Genomic DNA, 19,985 nt, shown 5'->3' on the forward strand with positions numbered 1-19,985 from the left:
CCCCACCTCCAGAAGTCACCCTATGCTATTGCTATCCTACTGCTACAACTCCTCCTTAAAAAAAACACCAACAACCCACCAAAAAAACAAAAACTAAAAAACTTTCTAACCTGCTTGCCTTACTCTCCAACCCATTCACCCTCTGTCTTATCCTCCAATACCTTGCTCATCTGAACTTGGAGGTGCAGATAGAGGTCAAGTAGATGCAATGCTTACAGGTACCTGGCTGGAGAGTGAAAAGCTGTTGGCTGGACTCTTCTTTTTGCTGTTGCTGTTATTATTGCTGCCACCGCCAGAGCTCACGGTGCTTCCACCGGACACTTTCCTTTTCCGCCGCTTGTTTGGAGCTTGTCTGGCTGGCTCAGCTACAAGTAGACAAAGGGAAAATGTATTTCATATTAACATATTTAAGTCTCAGTGCATCTGTTATTAGGCCTGTTGCATATTAATGACTATAAAGACAATTGCACCCGGATTAGTTTGTGAGTACACCACAGCTTAATGAATGGAAGTGCAACACTGCCATAACTGCAGTTTGTGCGTTACCTGGAGGTGCTACCATTCTTTGCCACTTTTGGAAGAGGCAAGTCTTCAGGCAGTCTCTGGGGCTCAAGCTATAGGTCTTATGCCTTGACATCAACTCTTGCATGGGCTCCAATATCACACACAGCTTTAGGGAAGATAAAAAGAGGAACCAAACAGACGTGAGAGTATTACCATGTTGTTGCAAGTGTAGTCTGGCTTAATTCAATGATTGATCAAAAGAAGAATAAAATCAACATAAGGAGATTTGCTTACACGGAGATAGTTGAGCGTGGAGTTGGACAGCCCACATCTGGTGATATTTTTAGCCAGCTGATCGAGCATTTGGGGATCCTGCATGATTGGGTTGAAATGATGAGATGCTTAAGTGCATGTACAGTATGTGCCTACGAGTGTGGGGTTGTTTGAGTCTGGAACTCACATGCATAGCCAAAATGCTCCTTGGTAGGACCTCTCTGTGTTGTCTGATGCTGAAGTGCCACGTCTTGATCCTCATCATGTCATCAAACATGAACTCCAGGTACAGGCGGCCTTCCACACAAACCTTATCCACAGGAGAGAAATAGAATATGTGAAAGGTTACCGCACCAGGGGCGGGAAGTTAAGAGAAGGCTGTACATTTTTCATCCAGTGTGACATTAACAGTACCTGTGTGAACATAGGTTTGCCGTTCTGGGTCACCATGGTGCACTGGTCACAGTCGAGAGACACAAAGTTACTGTGGAAGGACTCCTTTGGGTGTTTCAACACATAGAACAGCTCAGTGGCACCCCCCTCAAAAATACTTCGAAAGTATCGCGGAATCAGCGTCCTGCCAATAGCTGCACACAAAAAATGATAACTCTGTCAAAACCTCGCCAGTCAACTGAATCCAATTCCACGTCGAGAGAGTGTGTGGTTATAGTAGTACAAAATCTGACAGGGACATGAAAAGAATCAAATTAAAAACAGAGCAGAAAGGATATGCATAATGCTACTAACTGTTATATGCCAATCTTTATCTTGATGAATGACAATACAATTTCTCAGATAAACTTAAAAGATATATGAAACAAATGTGAAAAAAAAATCAACATTTAAAGATGAGATGTATAGTACACTGTATCCTGTACATTCTTAAAATAAATAGTTTAACTGTCTTAACATTTACAATTAGAATCTGAAAATACATACAAACATTAGCATTCCCTTTTTTCCCTTACTGTATCGTTTTGGCCCATCTTCCAGGCAGAACGTGATGGTGAGCATGGCGTCATCTTCGAAGAACTCTGTGGTGAAGGCATCCCACCAGAGATTGTCACAGTCCTGAAAGCAGAGGAAGAACCATTACACTCAATTCTCATTCCTTAAACTGTGCAAGCATAACCATGCCATATAACCTCAAATCACAATAAAAAAAAGATAGCATTCAAGTCTAAAACAGGAAGAAGAAATACATTTTAATTATACTCTCCAGTAAAAATAGTGTTTACTATAAAGAGATGAGGAAGTTGCACGAGAATAAACAAAAACACAATGAATGTACTAACACTTGTTTCCTTAAATTTACCAATCCTTCAACTTTTCTTCCGTATTATCTGTATTAATTATATATTATGTACAATCACATTAGAGAAGATATGCATGCTTTACGATAGTCACGGAAGGGCTCTAAAAGATGAGCAGATGAATACATATTTTGTTGGTGTAGTGAAGAACCAAAAACTGTTGAATTCCTAAATAAGGCATGTTGTGATTCAGAAATTGGGTGTTTTGTTGGACTTAATTGTAGTTTAAATCCTGTATATGTAGAAGTGTACAGACTGAGAGACACATAAAAAGCATTGCTCGTAACAGCTACTCAGTTGTGCGCTCAGGCATTTAAACAGTTGGCACTTCAATTACGTTTTAGCCAGGTTGATCAGATAATCCTTTTAAGAGCCTGAATGTAAATTAAGTCTCAGGCTTAATTTCCCCACAAAATCCCTAGCATGGTTATATACACATAGGCAGCAGCTGGGAGGGAAAAATCTGGAAACACAGCAACATTAAGTAGTTTACAAGAGCTGCAGCATGGAACTGTGTTTTGTAGCGCATGTTGAATTTTTATTACTCTCTGTATGAATGATGAAGTGACTCTCACCTCTGTCCAATTCTGTAGCCTTTTGTTCAGCTCATATATCCGGTAATCTGTCTGGTTGCCGTACGGTGTGGGTCTCCTAAAACAGAAAACAAGGGATTCAACACTCTGTAGTTCAAGCTGCTTTAGTGGCTTTTCCCACACACATAGTGCAAACAAATGCCGTAAGCGACAAGCAAGTTAAGTACAGGCAAAATGAATGCTATGTGCATCTAAATGTGCGGAGTAGAGGCTATAAAGCCTACATAAAATTACTTCTGAGCTGGGACAAACCACAACCGCTTGTTAACTATGCAAGCATCCGTCGGTGCACAGCAGTTATTGGGGTGAATAACCAGGTTATACCAGTTCTCCTCATTGACATGAGCCGGGAAGAGTGGCAGAGTAACTCTTAGGCGGTGCATTGCCAACATATGAATTGTTTTTCTTCCAGTTTACCTATGTCAACATTACACTAAATGGTCTCTCTCAATTTGTATTAGACTTAATGGTTTATTTACACACTCTTGTCAGAGCGTAGGAACACAGCGTTTTTGCCGTTCGACTGACAACTTGTTCAGCTAATTATATCAGTATCGTTAACCTGTGTCAGGTGGAATTAGCAAGCTAACTTTGTTAGCTAACTAACATTACCGTTAGACAGCAGCCACAGCTTGGGACCTTCTACTTTTTTGACGAGACACACCGTTGACATCCCCAGAGATGGACAATGTGTCTAGCCATCTCCTAATATCCGCTGCTCTCTCGGCGGTGAGTAAAACAAATAGACCGTAGGCTTCATGCTGCCAACGGCCTGCTAAATTCAGGCATCGCTCACCGACTCACAGTGCTGACGGATTATTTACGATTGAAAAACACCTCCAGTGGAGTGAGGAGGGGCAGTTGAAGCATGCGCAGATGCTCAAATCGACCATAGCCCGGATAAGGTGTATACATGGAGGAATAACCTGGTTACTGAAGGAGTTCTCTACCTCTGTTAACCGGGTTATAAGAACTCTGATTTTAACCTGGCGTTTGAGAAATTGGGGTATAGACTTAACCCGAATATAATCGATGAAACTGCATGTAATCGCGTGAGTGTACTTACCCCATTCCAGGCTCCATGTATGATGGGGGGTACATGGGTGTAGGCCTAGGTGGAACAAAAAATATAAAAATCAGCTTCTTTTTTTTTACATTAAACCAAGAATGAGTGTTTTAGTACTATATGACATTTGAACCTTGATCTCAGGGTTAGGTTCCAAGGCTATCAGAGCATTTACATAACAATACACATTACAGTGGAACATGTACGTGTAAAAAAGCACTTGCAACAGAAAGAACATGTAATACACTGTAATAAGTAATGAGAGCCACACTGCGTGTTAGTGTAACATTCAACTTGGTCTGACAGTTTTAATTAGGGTGAACGTAGCTTCTCTGTATTTTTGCTTTATTAGATCACTTTAAAACAAACCAGCTTTGGTGTAGTCAGCTCTCCTTTGATTTTATTCCAATATCACTATTAAAGATTAAGTGATCAAACATTCCAATTTGAAGAAAGTTCAAAGACATACGCAGTAGACTTAGATTATTATTTATGAAAAACTATCAAAAAATATATGTGACATATTTGTCAGGATAAAAATGACATCAAAACTAACAGCTCACAAGAAATAAAAAAGGAGACATCGAAATAACGCTAAAGGCGCCTTAGTTTTAGACATATTTTCCTTTTGACAGAAACTCTTGTCGTGGCAATACAACCCAGACCTACCCAACATCTCTGTCCAGCATGGCGCCTGGATGGAAGGGGGGAAAGCTGCCGCCGTTGGGGGGCTCCTTAGGAGAGTACAGCTTGAATGACTTTGACGAACAGCCTGCACACAAGCACACAGCAGAGGAGGAGAAAAAAAAGGGCAGAGATTTAGGAGAGATTTAGATTACTTTAGATTTAGCTCATTTAAATCACAGCATCATCTAAGTAATCCAATGCTGGATGATTTTGTTGAGATTTACTCAAATAAAACACATGCTGCCAAAACAATTTCCTGCTGCTTCGTTATCTAATGCATCTTCAATCTGGTAAATGGACAAGAAAAGAAATGATCACAAGGAGGGGGAAAAAAAACAGGCCATATTTAATAGCCGGCAGAAATGTAAGAAAATAATGACTGAAATGGGGGGACATAAGCAGATGAGATGGCCCGGCATGTTCTTTGTGTTCTTGTACCATCCAAACCATTAGAGAACCCTCTTTTCTGCATACAGCCCCATTTGATCCCAACCATGCATCTCTGCTGTGTGTGTGTGTGTGTCCCTCTAGCTGCCTCTTCTACCCATCCCCCCTCCCCCTCCCTACCCCAGCTGTTGTTAACCCTTGTCTGTCCATATAAGGCATTCACGCTCAAACAATCAGGGCTCTGAGAAAACATCTATTCTATATCTCTACTCAAGAAGGTGACCTACTGAACTACTACTACTTGTAATGAGGTTGGAGCAAAAAATGTGTATACCAGTGGCAGACTGGGATATTGAGGAAACCAAGCACTGGAAATCCCAGACTGGCTAACCACCCTACAGCTTCACTACTTTCTAGGACAGATGGAGAAAACTGTGATACAAGTATGGCAATGTTGAGATCATAAAGCGTCTTAACGGTTCCTGTATTTACGCCTTGATAATATTGTTAATGCTGGTACTGCTTGTAAATTAAATATTTCCAACAGGCAACTGAAGACTGTTAATTTGTGACTATGTCACAATTGATGCACAACTTGGCATACATGATGATAGTACCAAATCAAACCAGCAGAGGGAGAAATAATCAACATGGGTTCCTCTAATACATTGTCTCTGTATCTTTTAATAGTTTCACATCACTTTTGGTGAACTAATGGATAACCCAGAGGCAGACTACTCTCCTAATGGTGATGGTTTAAGTCAAGAAAACTAGAAATAGAGGGGAAAGGCATAAATTGGGGTTAAGTATGCCTGTGTGAACTGTTATCGTTCAGTCTTCGTTTACAGCCCAGTATCCGCTCCTTGCACAACTACAACTCTTTCTTCATTTTCTCTCTCTAATCATTTTCTCCCTTGATTCAGTTTACCCGAAAGAGTCATGGCAGGTCATCTTCTCTTCCCCATTACAACTATGTGGGCGAACCTGCCAACAACGGTTCTCTATGAATTACCGCTTAAGTTAGAACCCCCCTCCCCCCATCACTCCCAGACAGCATTCAACCACTTATTAAGTCTTTGTTGAATCTGATGTCCACTGTGCCAGAACACAAAATCCAATGCAAGAAATAAGTCTTATTTTCTCCGATAAATTACGCCTCCACATTCAGAAACATACATTCTGCACACGCGCTGACAGTTTATTCACGTGTTATATCAACATCAACACACCCTACGAAAAGGTCCTGTCGACGGCGTTAAACCTAAACCTATCTACAGCCTCTACGGATTATAAAACCCAAGCTAACAGAAACATGCATAATGACAATTCCACGAGCCAGACATAACGTCTTGCCAGTCCGCACCATTTCATTTAAGAAGATAAGAGGAGGGATCATGGTGCATAACAACTCTAACAAAGGTTAGCTTTAAAGAGTGAGAATTTAGGGTAGTTCAGTCCGCACAAACTGTTCATTGCAAACAAAAGAGCTGCATCCAAAGGCTGGCCCTAAGCCATTAAAACATTCAAAGCAATGTGCTTAGAATCCAAACATGCTTGCACTGTTTACTGGTGTAAATGTATTGCTCTCAGTCTGTGGAATTGCTCAATTAACAGTAACAAAAGACGAAGGCCGGTAACGTTTCCACTTTAACAAACGCAACCAGACGTACACTGAACGGCAGGCCGCATTCATTAACCGTGTACAGAGGACGGATGCCACTGCTAAGCTATTAACCTAGCTAGCTAGTTGCTAAACTAACGTTACCTTTATCACCGCCACACACTTAGCTATAACTCACCGTGCTTGTTTACAAGCCGTTTCTAGTCTGGTATATTGAGAACCAGTGTTGCTGCCAAAGTATTAAGGCTGTAAGTTTGAGTTACCTGCAGAGAAACGTCCACCGATACGCGGTGTTGCTCAACACCTCCGCTCGGTGTTTCTACCCAGCTAGCCTCGCTGCTAGCCGGAGCGGCTGGATGGTGAAAGCTCCAGCTCCCGGTCGTTGATAATGTAACCTTAGCCCTACAGTCACAAACGAGACGAATAGCGACTGAAAGTACAACACTCCAGCTAGTTGTCCTGGTTCCTGTCAATTAGCAATCTCCAACTAAACTGATTTAAATGCCATTTGTTTGGGGGATGGTGTTGTCTTATCTACTACTACTACAGGACCCTTTGTTCCTGCCAGCCGAGACACGAAAAAAACAAAGGCCCCGCCTCCTCCAGGCTCCCCCGCCCATCCCATCACACAGGCCCGGGACAAAACACAGGCCTCTCCTTCCTGACAGCCACGGACCCAAATTTGTCTTGTCCAGGCCTCATATGTGCATCATTGGTTCCAGGCTGGTCAACTTGAGAGGAACATTTATCTGGCAATATTTCGAGCCTTAATGTTACACTTATTACGGATGGAAAAACTAATTTTATTGCACAGTCTGGCATCATCATATATTATGTATGAGCGCAGCTTGCTCCAGCTATTCATTGAAGATATATGATGTTTACACTTTGTCAGTGTCCACTGAGTGGGCTTTATATTTGTATCACTTCACCGTTCTTTCAAATTTAAGCATTCTTGAAAAATGCATACTTTTATACACATGTCCACAGAATTCACTCAGAACATATGAAAACTTTGGGAACTAAAATTGGGGTTTGAACAATATTTGGGTTTACAGGATGAGTTTGAGATGTGTGACCAACTGGCAGATCAGAGGTCAAGTTTACAGTGTTTCTTGTTGCAAGTCTTAAACAGATGATGCCATCAGACTCATAATAAACTATACCATAAACATATGAAAAAGATACTATCAGCATACTATAACAAGTACTATAACCAAATATGTTTTAGAAGTGGAAGGTCAGGCCAGGTTTGAAAACCCTGCTACTGGCAGCCTACCATGTGGTCCAGTACGCTACTACCTTTTTCATGATCGAGCACTAAGGCAACTATAAATATATTAATAAATATAATCTGGAGCCCTCATGTCCCTGTATAGGGAGTGAGGACGGTGAGTGTTCACCCTGGCCAGACTAAAACAAAACTTGCCTCCAAGGTGGGATGAACTCTTTGAGTCAATGGCCATACATCAAAAATCCCATTGAGGCAATTTTACCAAGTATAACTTGGCATTCCCTGCATCTGGATTTTTTCGCAGAAGTATTGGCTGTGCCTTTCCTCTGCTCCTGAGAACTTCAGACAAGAGAAGCCCTTGATATGGGAGAGGACCACCAAAGGTAGCTTTAAAGTCCTTTTTTCGTATCTTTCATTTCTTTGCTAATATGTGATAAAATGTGAAAAGCGCCACACATTGTCATTCATTACTGAAGCATGCCAAGACTGTAAGCTGTATAGTTGTATGCAGGATGTGTAAACATATTAACATTATATCAACACATTTAATGAGGAATAATATAAAGATTAGTCTACATTTCCAATAAAAACAATACATGTCAGTGCAATGAAAATTATATTCATTCATATATTTTTGCAGGGTAAAATTCTGCAGTATTTGAGAATGTTTTTCCAACTTGGAGCTTTCATAAAACCTTTGTATGGTGGGGGGATTGAAACCTTGTTCAGTCATAATAATCAGTCATGAGGAATAAAGTGCTAGGGACGTTTCTTGCTAGGGGTGCTGGAACAATGTGAACTGATCATCCAGAACCTTACAGTCAATCCTGACCTTAACATTCCCAAATTGAAAAAAAAAACAAATGACAGTGATTTAGAAATTTTGTGTATCAAATCTACAACACTGACTAGTTACTTAAACAGGCTGTTTCAAGTCAACTTTGTAAAGGCTTATGAAAAATGATTGACTTGGCGGATGACTCAAATCCTTTGGACCACAGTCCTGAGCCCCAGATTATGTAAGGGTATAATCTGCAGCCTCACTTTTAATCAATAACCACTCTAATGTTTACAAGCAATATATTTGAAGCACGTAAAACCTTTTGTGGTCTTAGAGTGCATTTAAAGCTCAATTTGGTGAGGCTTTCGCTTGAGCTGCCAGTCATTTGGTAGAATTGTATAAACCAGGAGAGCAGATGAGAGAAGTGAAGCAATGCATTTCATTGAGAAAGTAAAAACATCTGACCCACACCAGTCAGATACTGCATAAACACCACATCAAGCAGAGATTAACAGCATCATTTGTAGGTCGTGTTCACTGTTCAGACTGGAGGGGAGGGCCACACAAATATCTGGTGTGAACTGTGGGCTACATCAATGGTTACATTTTGGAAAAAATATGCAGCTCAAAACCTCTCTCTCAGGAGAAATCACTGTGTACTTATACCAGAAAATAAATTATTGAACAGCTACAGGAGGAATAAAAAAAGACTAAAGCCTTTTGTTGTAACACAGGACCAGGTCCAGGATCTCTTGTTGAAAACAATGATTCCCCAGCCTGCTCTCTGTTTAGTGTTGATGGACTGGCACAAGAAGAGATGTGACAGAACAGCATCTCCCTCTGCTGGCATATGCTTCAAACATCGTCGTGCTTCACAATAGAAAAGAGTAGAATACAGTAAAATTATCTTTTTCCAGGAGTTTATAGTGTACACTATTTACAACTAACATTATTTTTTATTTAGTTAAAAAAAACTATAAAATCTCTAATTTATCTCTATATATTTAGTTGTGATACATGATTATAACAATAACTTTTACTTGCACAATACTGCTTATAGTTTAAGACCCAGGCATCTAAAGGAAGACTGCATTATCTGCATTATCATTACAGAAAACGTGGATCACACGACACAAAATATGGGCTACTGCATACAGAACACACATTACTTGTTGAGAATTGGATCCTTTTTCATCTGTGTTTAGTAAGAGTCACATTAAGTACACACATACACAGAGTACCTGGCAAGTAGGACTAGCCGGCAGTGATAACATTACACGGCAGTCATATACACAAGAACTAAGTCCTATTTTAGTCCCTGGAAAAACTATCTTGTACTACACACGATCTCTTGTATTTATAGATCCCTAGCTCCTAAGACCACATTACATGTGCTTTTTTATGAAGAGGTAGACTGTATAGCAGCATTCACACTGAAATGCCTTACATGCACTTTCATGGCACAAAATAATGTCATCTATAATGCAGAAAAATATAAAAAGCTTTGAACGCATTTTTCTAAATCTTCCAACGTATTGTGTCTTGTGACAGAGAGTGAAGCAGTAGTCAGGAAATCTGAAGAGCGCCGAGTGAACTGCACTTTCAGACTCCTGTTGCTGCTTTTTCTAGACACCACAGTGAAAGCACAAACCTGTCAGGGAAACTAATATGACACCTGACTGGTAGTGATAGCAACAAAGGCAGCAGACAGAACTTACACAGACTGCACCCAAAAGACACAACTGTGGCTTGACAGGAGGAAGTTAAACGACATGTGTTGAAGATAACGAAAGATAACAAAAGAAAGCTAGTATGTGAATGTCTGTGTGAAGGTTGGTGTTGTAGACATTGCAACAACAGAGGTCACTGATCTGACTTTAGGCAGAATTAGTCTGTTGTTGACTGACAGGATCTGGTGCAGTTTGGTTGTTTTTACGGCTTCTGTACATCCAAGGACTGAAGTGACGTGGCCTGAAATAAATGTAATAAAATACAACTTCTTATAATACTGCACAACTTAGTTTTAATGTTGGTTCTTAAACTGAACAGTAGAAAAACAGACTGCAAACATTATTTAAAGAGCACCTGAATTTACTGGAATACGGCCACTTTATCTAATTCACAACATTAGGCCCAGAATACTTACTTTAATGTCCCATTACAAATTCTAAGTAAATGGACCAACTCCACCAAGTCCTCCTCTAATTTCTGAAATCCGTTTAGAAAAACATTTGTTAGGCTTTACTATCCAAAGAACAAAACACATATGGCAGAAATCCCTTTTACAGCTAGAATATAAATATTTCCCTCTATTTGCATACAGTTTGTCACATTTGGTCTGTGCAATTCATCTGTGAAACCAACCAGATCAAGCAAGCGGTTTACTTCAATATACATTCATAAAGTCTTGTTAAAAAAACAAACATATCTAGTAAATGGTTTGTATGCTACATTTACGCCAGTCACACTTCCACATAGACAGGTGGCACAGATATTCAGCACAAAGCTTTCAAATAGCTGCTGTTTCGTTTTGTTTTTACATCTTTTGCTTTCAGCACAGATTAGTTTCAATCGGAGCACTGTTACCATCACCTTGTATCTTAGTACCAAACGTGCTTTCATGTTTTAAAGACTCTGCGGCTTGCACATCTTTGATAGAAAATCATTTTTCCCTTCCCACACATTTAGTCTTCTTCCTATCCACCCCCTCCTCCCAGCTGTGGCACATGCCAGCGTTCCTCTGCCATCCTGTCGGCCTGCAGCAGATGTGACATCACTATAGCACGTCTCCCCTCTGCACCCCCACCCTACCCCCACCCCATCTCTCTAACTCCCCAGCATCTCTGTCTCCCACGCATTCCTTCTTTCTCTCTGCCTTTGCACACACAGCCATTTTGATGAAGCAAACAAGATCTGAGAGACCCACTAGGGTAGCAAGAGGAGGGGACGAGGAGAAGAGAAGAAGTGGAGAATTGAGGAAGGGAAAAAAGAGGCATAGGCTTTCAGTGCAGTGAGATAAAGCTGAGGCAGTCTTGTTGTTGTGTAACGGTAATCAAAAAAGCCCTGGCTGTTTGGCTGCCATCTTGGCTCTGCTTTAAGTCACTTTCCCCCAATCACGAGCCATGTGACTTTCTGCATGAGGTAACACCACTGTTACTGCAAAAAGGCAGTGAAGGAGGGATGAGGGAGTGACAGAGAGGGAGAGAGAGGGAGGGAAGGGGGGGAGAGTGAGATGAGGAAGGCAGAAATGGGATTGGGGGGGTGGTTAGAGTGAGATGGGTGAGAGATGGAGAGAGTGGTGAGCAAAGGGGAGCGCATGCTTGAGTGCATGTGAGAATGGGGGGGAGAGAGGGGGGTATCTTCAGCTCACAGGCAATCTATTTTTACCATTTAGTCTGAACAAAGGATGTGATTGGCTCCACTGTGTTAGGACGGATCTCCTTCATGCCGGGAACAAAGCCTTAAAAAGGCTGATTCACAGCAAAGTCACAACAACAGCAGGATGTCACAGGGTTGTCAATGAACTAGACAGACAGGAGGAGTCTGTTTTGTATTATGGCTCACATTCTGCCACATGCAAATATGCTCAGTTGACCCAATAACAAAATAAAGACAAATGGAACCAGATGAAATTAGAAAGTGGTGTAGAATAAAATATTGTTTTTCCAATGCAGATTCACACACAAAGGATGGGGAGGATCTTTCATCCACCATCGTACAAGAATGTAAACAAACCAGCATTCAAATGTAATGATTTACAGCGCTCGCACAGCGAGGAAGAGAAAAATTGCCAACAACCAGCCTAAACTTGTTTGAGCAGGCTCCTTGTGAAGATGTGTGTGTGAGTGTATGTGCATGCTGTACATGTGCACGTATTTCCTGCATGTGTAAACCTGTGAGCGTTTGAATGTTGGTGCACACAACATGCACATGCCAGATCTCTCTGGTTTGGCCTCTTTCTCCGTACATACATAAAAAAACATGTGGATGTCGTTAAAGTTTCTGCTGCAGAGTTAAGTCCATCATCAGAGAGAGCGAAGGAGGCAGCTATTCTGGAAAACTACAGGAGAGAGTGAATAAGCGAGATAGCAGAGAAAAGATCTGAGGAAAAATGTCAAGCAGAGGCCTTTCTAATATTATTCCATCTAATAGGCAACTACCAATGTATCAGAGCAGCCCCATTAAAATGATATTGACACCCTAATTCAATCTCCCTTCACTGAGATCCCCCTGAGCAGATGGTACGATTTAATAAAATCTGTTACTTGCTCCCTTGTGCTGCACGGACTCCGTCCCGTGGCACTGTGATTCTTTCACTGTGCACAAGGCAACCGTCTCTGTAGCCCGCCTGCTCTCACTATGATACCGTTAAAGAGGAATTTCTCCAAAGTCGCAGAGAATCAAACAGTGTATGGGAGAGAACAGATTATAAGATCGTCTTGATAAAAGTTGCTACAAGATTTTGCTTGCCAAAGACTGACGTGTGCAGACAAACTAGGACAGCACTAGATTTCCTTCCTCTTGCTCGGACACAGTAGCACAAGATCAGAGTGTGGATACTGAGTACCAATAAGACCCCGTAACATAATCTATTATGTAACCTCAATTTAAAGCTCAAGAATGTTTGTTTCAGGAAAAGCCAAGCCAAGTGTAACCACTGCATTAAAAAAGAAAAATATGCAGGAATGCAAAGTCACAATCACAAAGAGCTGCCTAATATCCAGACAGCAGCTTTACTCCAAGCAAATTTAACTCTTTGTTAAATCTTCTTAAGTTCCATCATCAAGATAGACCAGCTTTAAACCATTTTGCCGTGAGTGAAGTACTTTTGACTCAACAATTGTGCCCCATGGAATAAATATGAAAAACAGTTCCTGTGACAGTAAGCGGTGATTTTCCAACAACTCTATAAGAGCACAAATGATGACTTGTAGTGGCTAGATAAAGTGGAGAGAAGGAGTTAAAAGAGCCAACAAGTAAAGTATTATTGATACCTCAGTGTCTCTGTACGTGGCAAAACTCAAAGAGCCATTGATCTGCTTCACAGCAAGCTAGCGTGACTGAGAGGGTCTGCTGAACAACTCAATCCTAAAGCGGGGTAGCCTCAGTCTGTAACCTTGTTTTAGGACATGTGCTGAGAGTGTAGCATGGCTTCACCAACACACACACACACACACACACACGCATGCATGCACGCACAAACTCACACACACAGACACACTGACACACAGCTTGACGCTGGCCCTAGGCGGCTTTGCAGCACTTTTACATAAGTCATCTTTTTGACAGCACCACTGAGCACAGAGACGGCGGAGTAAAACGGGAGAAAGAGAGAGAAAAAGAGAGTGGGCACTCACCGGGACAAGCACAACCTCCAACAGACATCTTCTCACATGTTGGGCTCTGCTCTGAACGAAACAGCTGCACTCAGTCCACACGCTGCTCGCATGGGCTAACTCTGAGGAAAAACAACACAGACAGAGGACTGGAGAGATTAGAGGGAGTGGTACAAAGCAGGGCATGTACACACCACAACTACACTCCTCTCTCTCTCTCTCTCTCTCTCTCTCTCTCTCTCTCTCTCTCTCTCTCTCTCTCTCTCTCTCTCTCTCTCTCTCTCTCTCTCTCTCTCTCTCTCTCTCTCTCTCTCTCTCTCTCTCTCTCTCTCTCTCTCTCTCTCTCTCTCTCTCTCTCTCTCTCTCTCTCTCTCTCTCTCTCTCTCTGTGTCAGAGGCAGGAAGTTGGCAGTCGTGCTCTAGCTGCATCATTAATAGGCATATTGCAACACAAGTAGGAAGGAAAATGAGAGAGTAGTGAAATAGAAAGAAAGAACCTTTACATAATGTAGGACTGGAGTAGGGGACATGGTATGGAGCGAGGGACTGTGTGTGTTTGTGTATTTGTTTGTGAAAGGGAGCATGCAAGAGGGAGGCAATTAGAGCAAAAGAGAGGAAAGAGAGGAAAGAGAAAAAAATGTGTGTGGCAGTGATGTATCGTCCATAAAACATACTCAGTAGGAGCCCAGAGGCAGAGGGTCATTACTGCCAAACAAACACGTATAGCACACACAAGCACTCACATACACAGCCTGCCTTCAGTATGACAGATTTCCATATCTCTTTCTGTCTCCCTCTCTTGCTTCTTCCGTCTGTTTTTCCGTTGCCCAGAGAAGACTGGTGTTAATCACTACAGACAGTATCGATTAAAAATGCAAAGCCCACCTGGAGCGCAGGGACACTGGAGACCCATGGGAGGCAGTAAGAGCGCACATTACAGATGTGCACGCGCTCACATCCAACAGGAGCTGCAGGTAAACGGTCTGACTTGACTGCGGACCGTTTGCCCAGCAGCTGCCTCTTGTCTAGCTCTTTTCTATCTTTTTAATCTTTCCTCGCTCTGTTTATTTAATCTCCTCACCTTGTTGATATTACTTTGACCTTTCTGCAGCTTGATGTGATTTTGTTTCATTTTCTTTCCCTCTTCCACGTCTCTGGTTTACCTTCCCGTTCATCCCATAACTTCTCTTGGCTCAAACGTACCTGTTCTCCGAGCCAATAATCTCATAATCTCACACTCCATTACACAAACACACACACACACACACATTACTGACTTCCATGAGCTGGATGTCTTTGTTGGTTGTGCACCCGATCCTGTCAGGTGGATTACAGACTGAGCCATTTCATGGAAGCATTGTGACTAAAGTAATTCAAGAAAAAATAGAAAAGGTTTGGAGAAATATAGCTTCAGTCTTAACTGACTGCAAAGAAATACACCAGAAATTATGACATAGACTACACTAAAAGGGGATTGCCAAAAAAAGGCTAATTGTACCCCCAGGTGGTACTTCTGCAGTTGCCATGCAGTACTTGTAAAGACTGTAGAACTCTACTTATTTGAAAAAATTGAAATTGTGATTTCTTAAAAGAAGTCAGCTGTAACACTTGAATATTACATGTTTCAACTGAGAGTGCATGGAACTAGTCAGCAAGCAAGAACGCAGAGAATTAAAGTAATGCATAGTTAAAATAGTTAATAAGTGATGGATGACCCATGAACGGTTGAAATAAATGGCTAAATGTGACGGAAAATATGTAAAGATCTAAAGTAATGCATAAACACTTCAAGTAGTTAGGTAATATGACAGATACGCCGTTGAATTACTTAGTTAAATGTAATTGATAAATAGTTGAAATGTATAAAAGTGATAAATAACCTGATTAAAAAGGTTTTTATAGTAATATTCACTTTTATAACAATGGTGTTAAATACCATTCATTTTAAAATAATGACTGTGGGGCTACATCAATCCACTAGTCTATCACAGGCCTATCCCCCCCCCCCCCCCAAGTGAGTTGAAGCCTAGTTTAACAAACCTCAGATTTCTGTTGTTTGTCACTCCCAACCAATATCCTAACGAAAGACAAACAACTCTCTCCACTGAAGCCAAAGCTGAAAAGTGCATTCCCCATACACAGTACACTGGCAGAGGCATCACAGTTAAATGTCATACACACTGTCAGACACTGTTTTCAGGACCAAGACACAATGAATGACCCTGCGGCCTCCTTTTCTTTCCCCCTTACTTGTCTTCTCCCTTTCTTTTTATTTCCACGTCTCACACACACACGCACACAAACACTTTGTTTCTCTTTCAACAAGGTCTGTCTCTCTCCGAGTCCTGTCATGTCTTGCTGCTATTCTGTCCCCATTTGGTCCTTTGTGTGCCTTGTAGGTCGTGATCTGCTGTGTTTGACATTTATTGCAGATTCTGCTACTGTAAAATGGTGAACTCTGAACAAAGGCAGAAATGAGAGGTAGAGAGAGGCATCCCGACAGTGCAACAGAGAGAAAATGAAGAGATAAGAGTGAGAGAGCAGAAAAGGAGGAGGGATGCGTGAATGTGATTTGGGAAATGGCTTCTGTTTCCAAGAGCGATTAGGCTTTGAAGCTGAGCACTTCACCACTGACTGCACTGTCAGGCATGCTCTCTCTCTCTCTCCTCTCTCTCCTCTCTTCCTCTCACTCTCCTACTCTTGCAGATACAGAGATTCCCGCGATGTCAACACATCAACACATCGCTCCAAAAGCTGCTCTGAGAATAATGAAGTTCCCCCTCTGTTCTCTCACTGTGGAAACATGCAGCAGCTCCATAACACTATGTGACAGACAGCGAAGTGCCTGCACACAGACACACTGACTGCCTTGCTCACTGAGGTGTACATCTGCTCGCACACTAATACACTCTGAGCATGTTGTCCTCTGACAGCAGGCGAACACTTGCTCACATGCACTGACAACCTTGTTTTTTTCCCAAAATTCCCAACAAAATGTTTAAAAAGCTCAAGGTGGTATACTTGCTACCTCAGGTGAGTTCATGCCATTAATGCTTACCTCTGAGTCTTTTGTCTTGCAACCGTTCTGCCCCCCCCCCCTTTCTTTTCTGCACACTCTTTCTCACAAACACTCTTAAACATCTCCCTTTTCAACGCTTACCTTTTGTCTTTCTCTTTTCTTCTGTGCCCACCCTCACTTGAAAAAGGTCTGAGACTGTGATGAGCAGATGCAGATAGGAGACACAAATAGAGGGGGGGATCTAGCAGTGTGCAAATTGGATGATGAGAAGGAAGGAAGGAAGGAAGGAAGGAAGAAAGGAAGGAAGGAAAGAAAGTGGAGGAGGAAGAAGAGGAGGATGAGGGGGGGAAAGTGGGGGGGGGGGGGGCACTCTCAGCTGCACTGGTATGAATATGACGCAGAGGCAGCAGCCAGAGTCACTTCTCCTCTCCTCTCCTCTCCAGCCCCATCCCTCCATATCCACCGAGAGCGAGGAGAGAGGGGGAGAGAGGGCACTGTATCCATGGCAACGGCAGAACAGCGGTAGGTAGCGGTTAAGGAGTGTGGTGTTCCTCCCTTTTCTCTGTCTCTCTCACACACAGACATGCTCATAAGTCTTTCAGCTCCCAAGCTGTAGAGGAAATATGAGCAGCAGTGATTCATCAGGACATGACTGGTAATGAGAAGCAGAATGGTCGGACCAGTTGTGTTTCAGACACGTGGGGAACAGGCACCAAGTTAAATCTACTGTAACAGCAGCAAACTGCATCGCAAATCAAGTCGGAATACTTTTGTGTTAAACTCTAAACATGCAGATTACTGTCACTACATAACGTACGCACCAGGGATGGTGTAAAATACTGCACACACAAGGATTTGAGACAGAATAAAAGACCGTGATTTATAACTAGGAGAAAACTAAAAACCAAGAAACTCAAACTGTCTCTGTGTAAAGGCAAAGATGAGCTCTTCACACAAAACGAAATAAAAAGACAGGAATGTATTCTTGTGGCATTCAAGTAAATTCACACAATTATAGGAACAAATATTTAAAACTTTTTTCAACTTTTTCGTCTACTTGTTCTACTTTAAAAACGCTGCTACAGCCATTAGGCACATGCTTTGGTCAAGAGTGTTGGAAATGTTTCTCTCTTATACATCCAAACTCATCAGGAGGAAGTTGGAGTTCAATGTCTTGCTTCAGGATTTTCAAAAGGACAGAAAGAGCCATGGTTTGAGCTGAAAACCCTCACATTGTCTGCAAACCAATCTTCTAAACTAACGTTATATATCTTTTATATAAATGTTGCCGTGGCACATAACTGTCAAGGGACAGCAAGACTCATACTTGTTGCCTGAGGGATTCCTGGATCGACTAGACAACTACACTGCAAATGACTTGGTTCTTACCAGAATAAAAAAAAACAAAAAAAACTTGGATTTAGAACTGTTAAATAATTTATCATGTTTTGAGGATGAATTTCTTTTTTTAATTGTTCAACTTTACACTATCATCTTAAATCAAGCGAGCTTGTGAAATCACTACTAAACAAGTGGAATTATCTCTCGATGCAGCAAGATAATTTCACTTGTTTTGAGTACCTTTTTCCCTCATATTTAATGTTTTTATCTTGTTTTAAGACACCCTTTTTTTTACAGTGCAGTGGGGTCTGAAACCTGGTGTGTCTGTTATTTTGAGACAATATTTTTTTTAATTTAGCATAAGGCGTGTATGAGTTTTATTCTTCACACAGAAGAGAATAAATGACATACTGTAAACAGATACATAGACAAAGTGTTATACCACAATGGAAGACCGCAGTTGGTGCATGAGTGCATAGGTGTGTGCGTGTGTGCGTTTGTGCGTGTGCGTGCTTGCGTGCGTGCGTGTCTGCGTGCGTAGCTGGTCTCATCTCTAAACCGCCTGTGGGACACAGGGAATTGCTGATGGCTTTCCTGTGCCATACAGTACTAAACCCTAATGAGGAACACATCCTGCACACTTTTGTATTTGACCCAATTTAATCCCCACCTGTTTCACAGCCTGTCTTCCTGTTACTCATCATAGCTTTTCTTTATGTATTACACCCAGTAATAAGAGGACATTTAACACCTCCACAGCTTTTTATGGGGAAACAGTTTTTCAACTCAGTGATGCTCTTCTTGTTAGTCCTCACTGAGCGATACATGTTTTCATAGCGGTAGACTTATATAGGGGGAGATTGTAACCTGTGTCTATGTCTGTTTTGATGGATGCAAATGGTGTTTTTCATCTTTCTCCAGCCGTCCACTGATGCCTGGAAAACAGAGAACATCATATTGATTTTCAGGACAAAATGTGCACCAAGAATAGAAAAGTCAGCATCTTTTAAAACAAAAATGGCACTAAATATGAAGAATATGAAAAAGAGAGCCTATATAACGTTTGCTGAACAGTGCCCACTGGGGCTACAAGTGGCAATTACAGGATAATGGTAAGTGCTTTTTTTTTTTTTTTTTTACTTTTCATTCTCAAAAAAAGTGAGATGCCTAACTCTGTAGCTAAAACGGAGAGCTCAACACACAGAGTGAAAAGAGGAGCTGCAGCAATGTGCAGTAGAACAAATATATGGTGTTTTTCGTGCAAGTGTTTAATTATATGTTTTGTTGGCAAACAATTGACACTTGTATCAACACAGATTGTTGTTTATATGCCACACAAAGTTAAACAAGGCAACTACCAGGTCCACGCTAGACATTGCATTTCATTGTAAGCATTGTAAGCAAGCCTTAATATGCTACATATGCTACGTAGCCAGGTTACCAGAGCATTTGTGCCATTTGATTTATCACAAGTTTCCAGGGTGTTGCAGTCAAAACACCCTACAACCTACTCTATCTGTAAAGTGTCTTGAGATAACTCTTGTTATGAATGAATACTATAAATAAAATTGAATTGAATTGAACTAGCTAACATACCTGCATGTATTTACTGGATAGTTGGAATCCTGATGTTTCATTTGTAACCACTGTGGCCAAAGTATAACATCCTTATTGTGGCATTGTGCCTGCTGTGTCTTTTTGCAGCATAGATAAAACAGCCAGACACCACAGGACAACAGCCTATACAATTTGTAGTATTCATATAATGTTTTAAATAAAACTACAGAGAAACGTGGTCGCGTAACCTCCGACCCTCTGCGTCATTTTGCGT

General features: G+C 41.5%; 1 protein-coding gene across 8 annotated transcripts in view; it reads right to left on the reverse strand.

Annotated features, from left to right (window-relative positions):
* Positions 1-16,976, reverse strand: part of ldb1a (LIM domain binding 1a) — a 30,692-nt gene extending 13,716 nt beyond the window's left edge. For 2 of the 8 annotated variants that reach the window (XM_034897675.1, XM_034897674.1), the window contains exons 1-10: positions 13,817-14,005; positions 4,419-4,521; positions 3,750-3,794; positions 2,666-2,741; positions 1,746-1,848; positions 1,192-1,364; positions 965-1,087; positions 799-876; positions 547-670; positions 217-365 (exon numbers count right to left, since the gene is read on the reverse strand). In XM_034897675.1, coding sequence (XP_034753566.1) covers positions 217-365; positions 547-670; positions 799-876; positions 965-1,087; positions 1,192-1,364; positions 1,746-1,848; positions 2,666-2,741; positions 3,750-3,794; positions 4,419-4,521; positions 13,817-13,844 — 1,002 coding nt within the window. In that variant the 5' untranslated portion in view covers positions 13,845-14,005. Of the gene's footprint in view, positions 1-216; positions 366-546; positions 671-798; positions 877-964; positions 1,088-1,191; positions 1,365-1,745; positions 1,849-2,665; positions 2,742-3,749; positions 3,795-4,418; positions 4,522-6,707; positions 7,040-13,816; positions 14,009-16,957 lie in introns of those variants that run through there. The other 6 variants (XM_034897677.1, XM_034897676.1, XM_034897671.1 and 3 more) reach the window with 5 other exon arrangements.
* Between the last annotated feature and the right edge of the window lie 3,009 nt (positions 16,977-19,985).

This window comes from Etheostoma cragini, chromosome 17, assembly GCF_013103735.1.
Source record: "Etheostoma cragini isolate CJK2018 chromosome 17, CSU_Ecrag_1.0, whole genome shotgun sequence".
Classification (NCBI taxonomy): Eukaryota; Metazoa; Chordata; class Actinopteri; order Perciformes; family Percidae; genus Etheostoma; species Etheostoma cragini.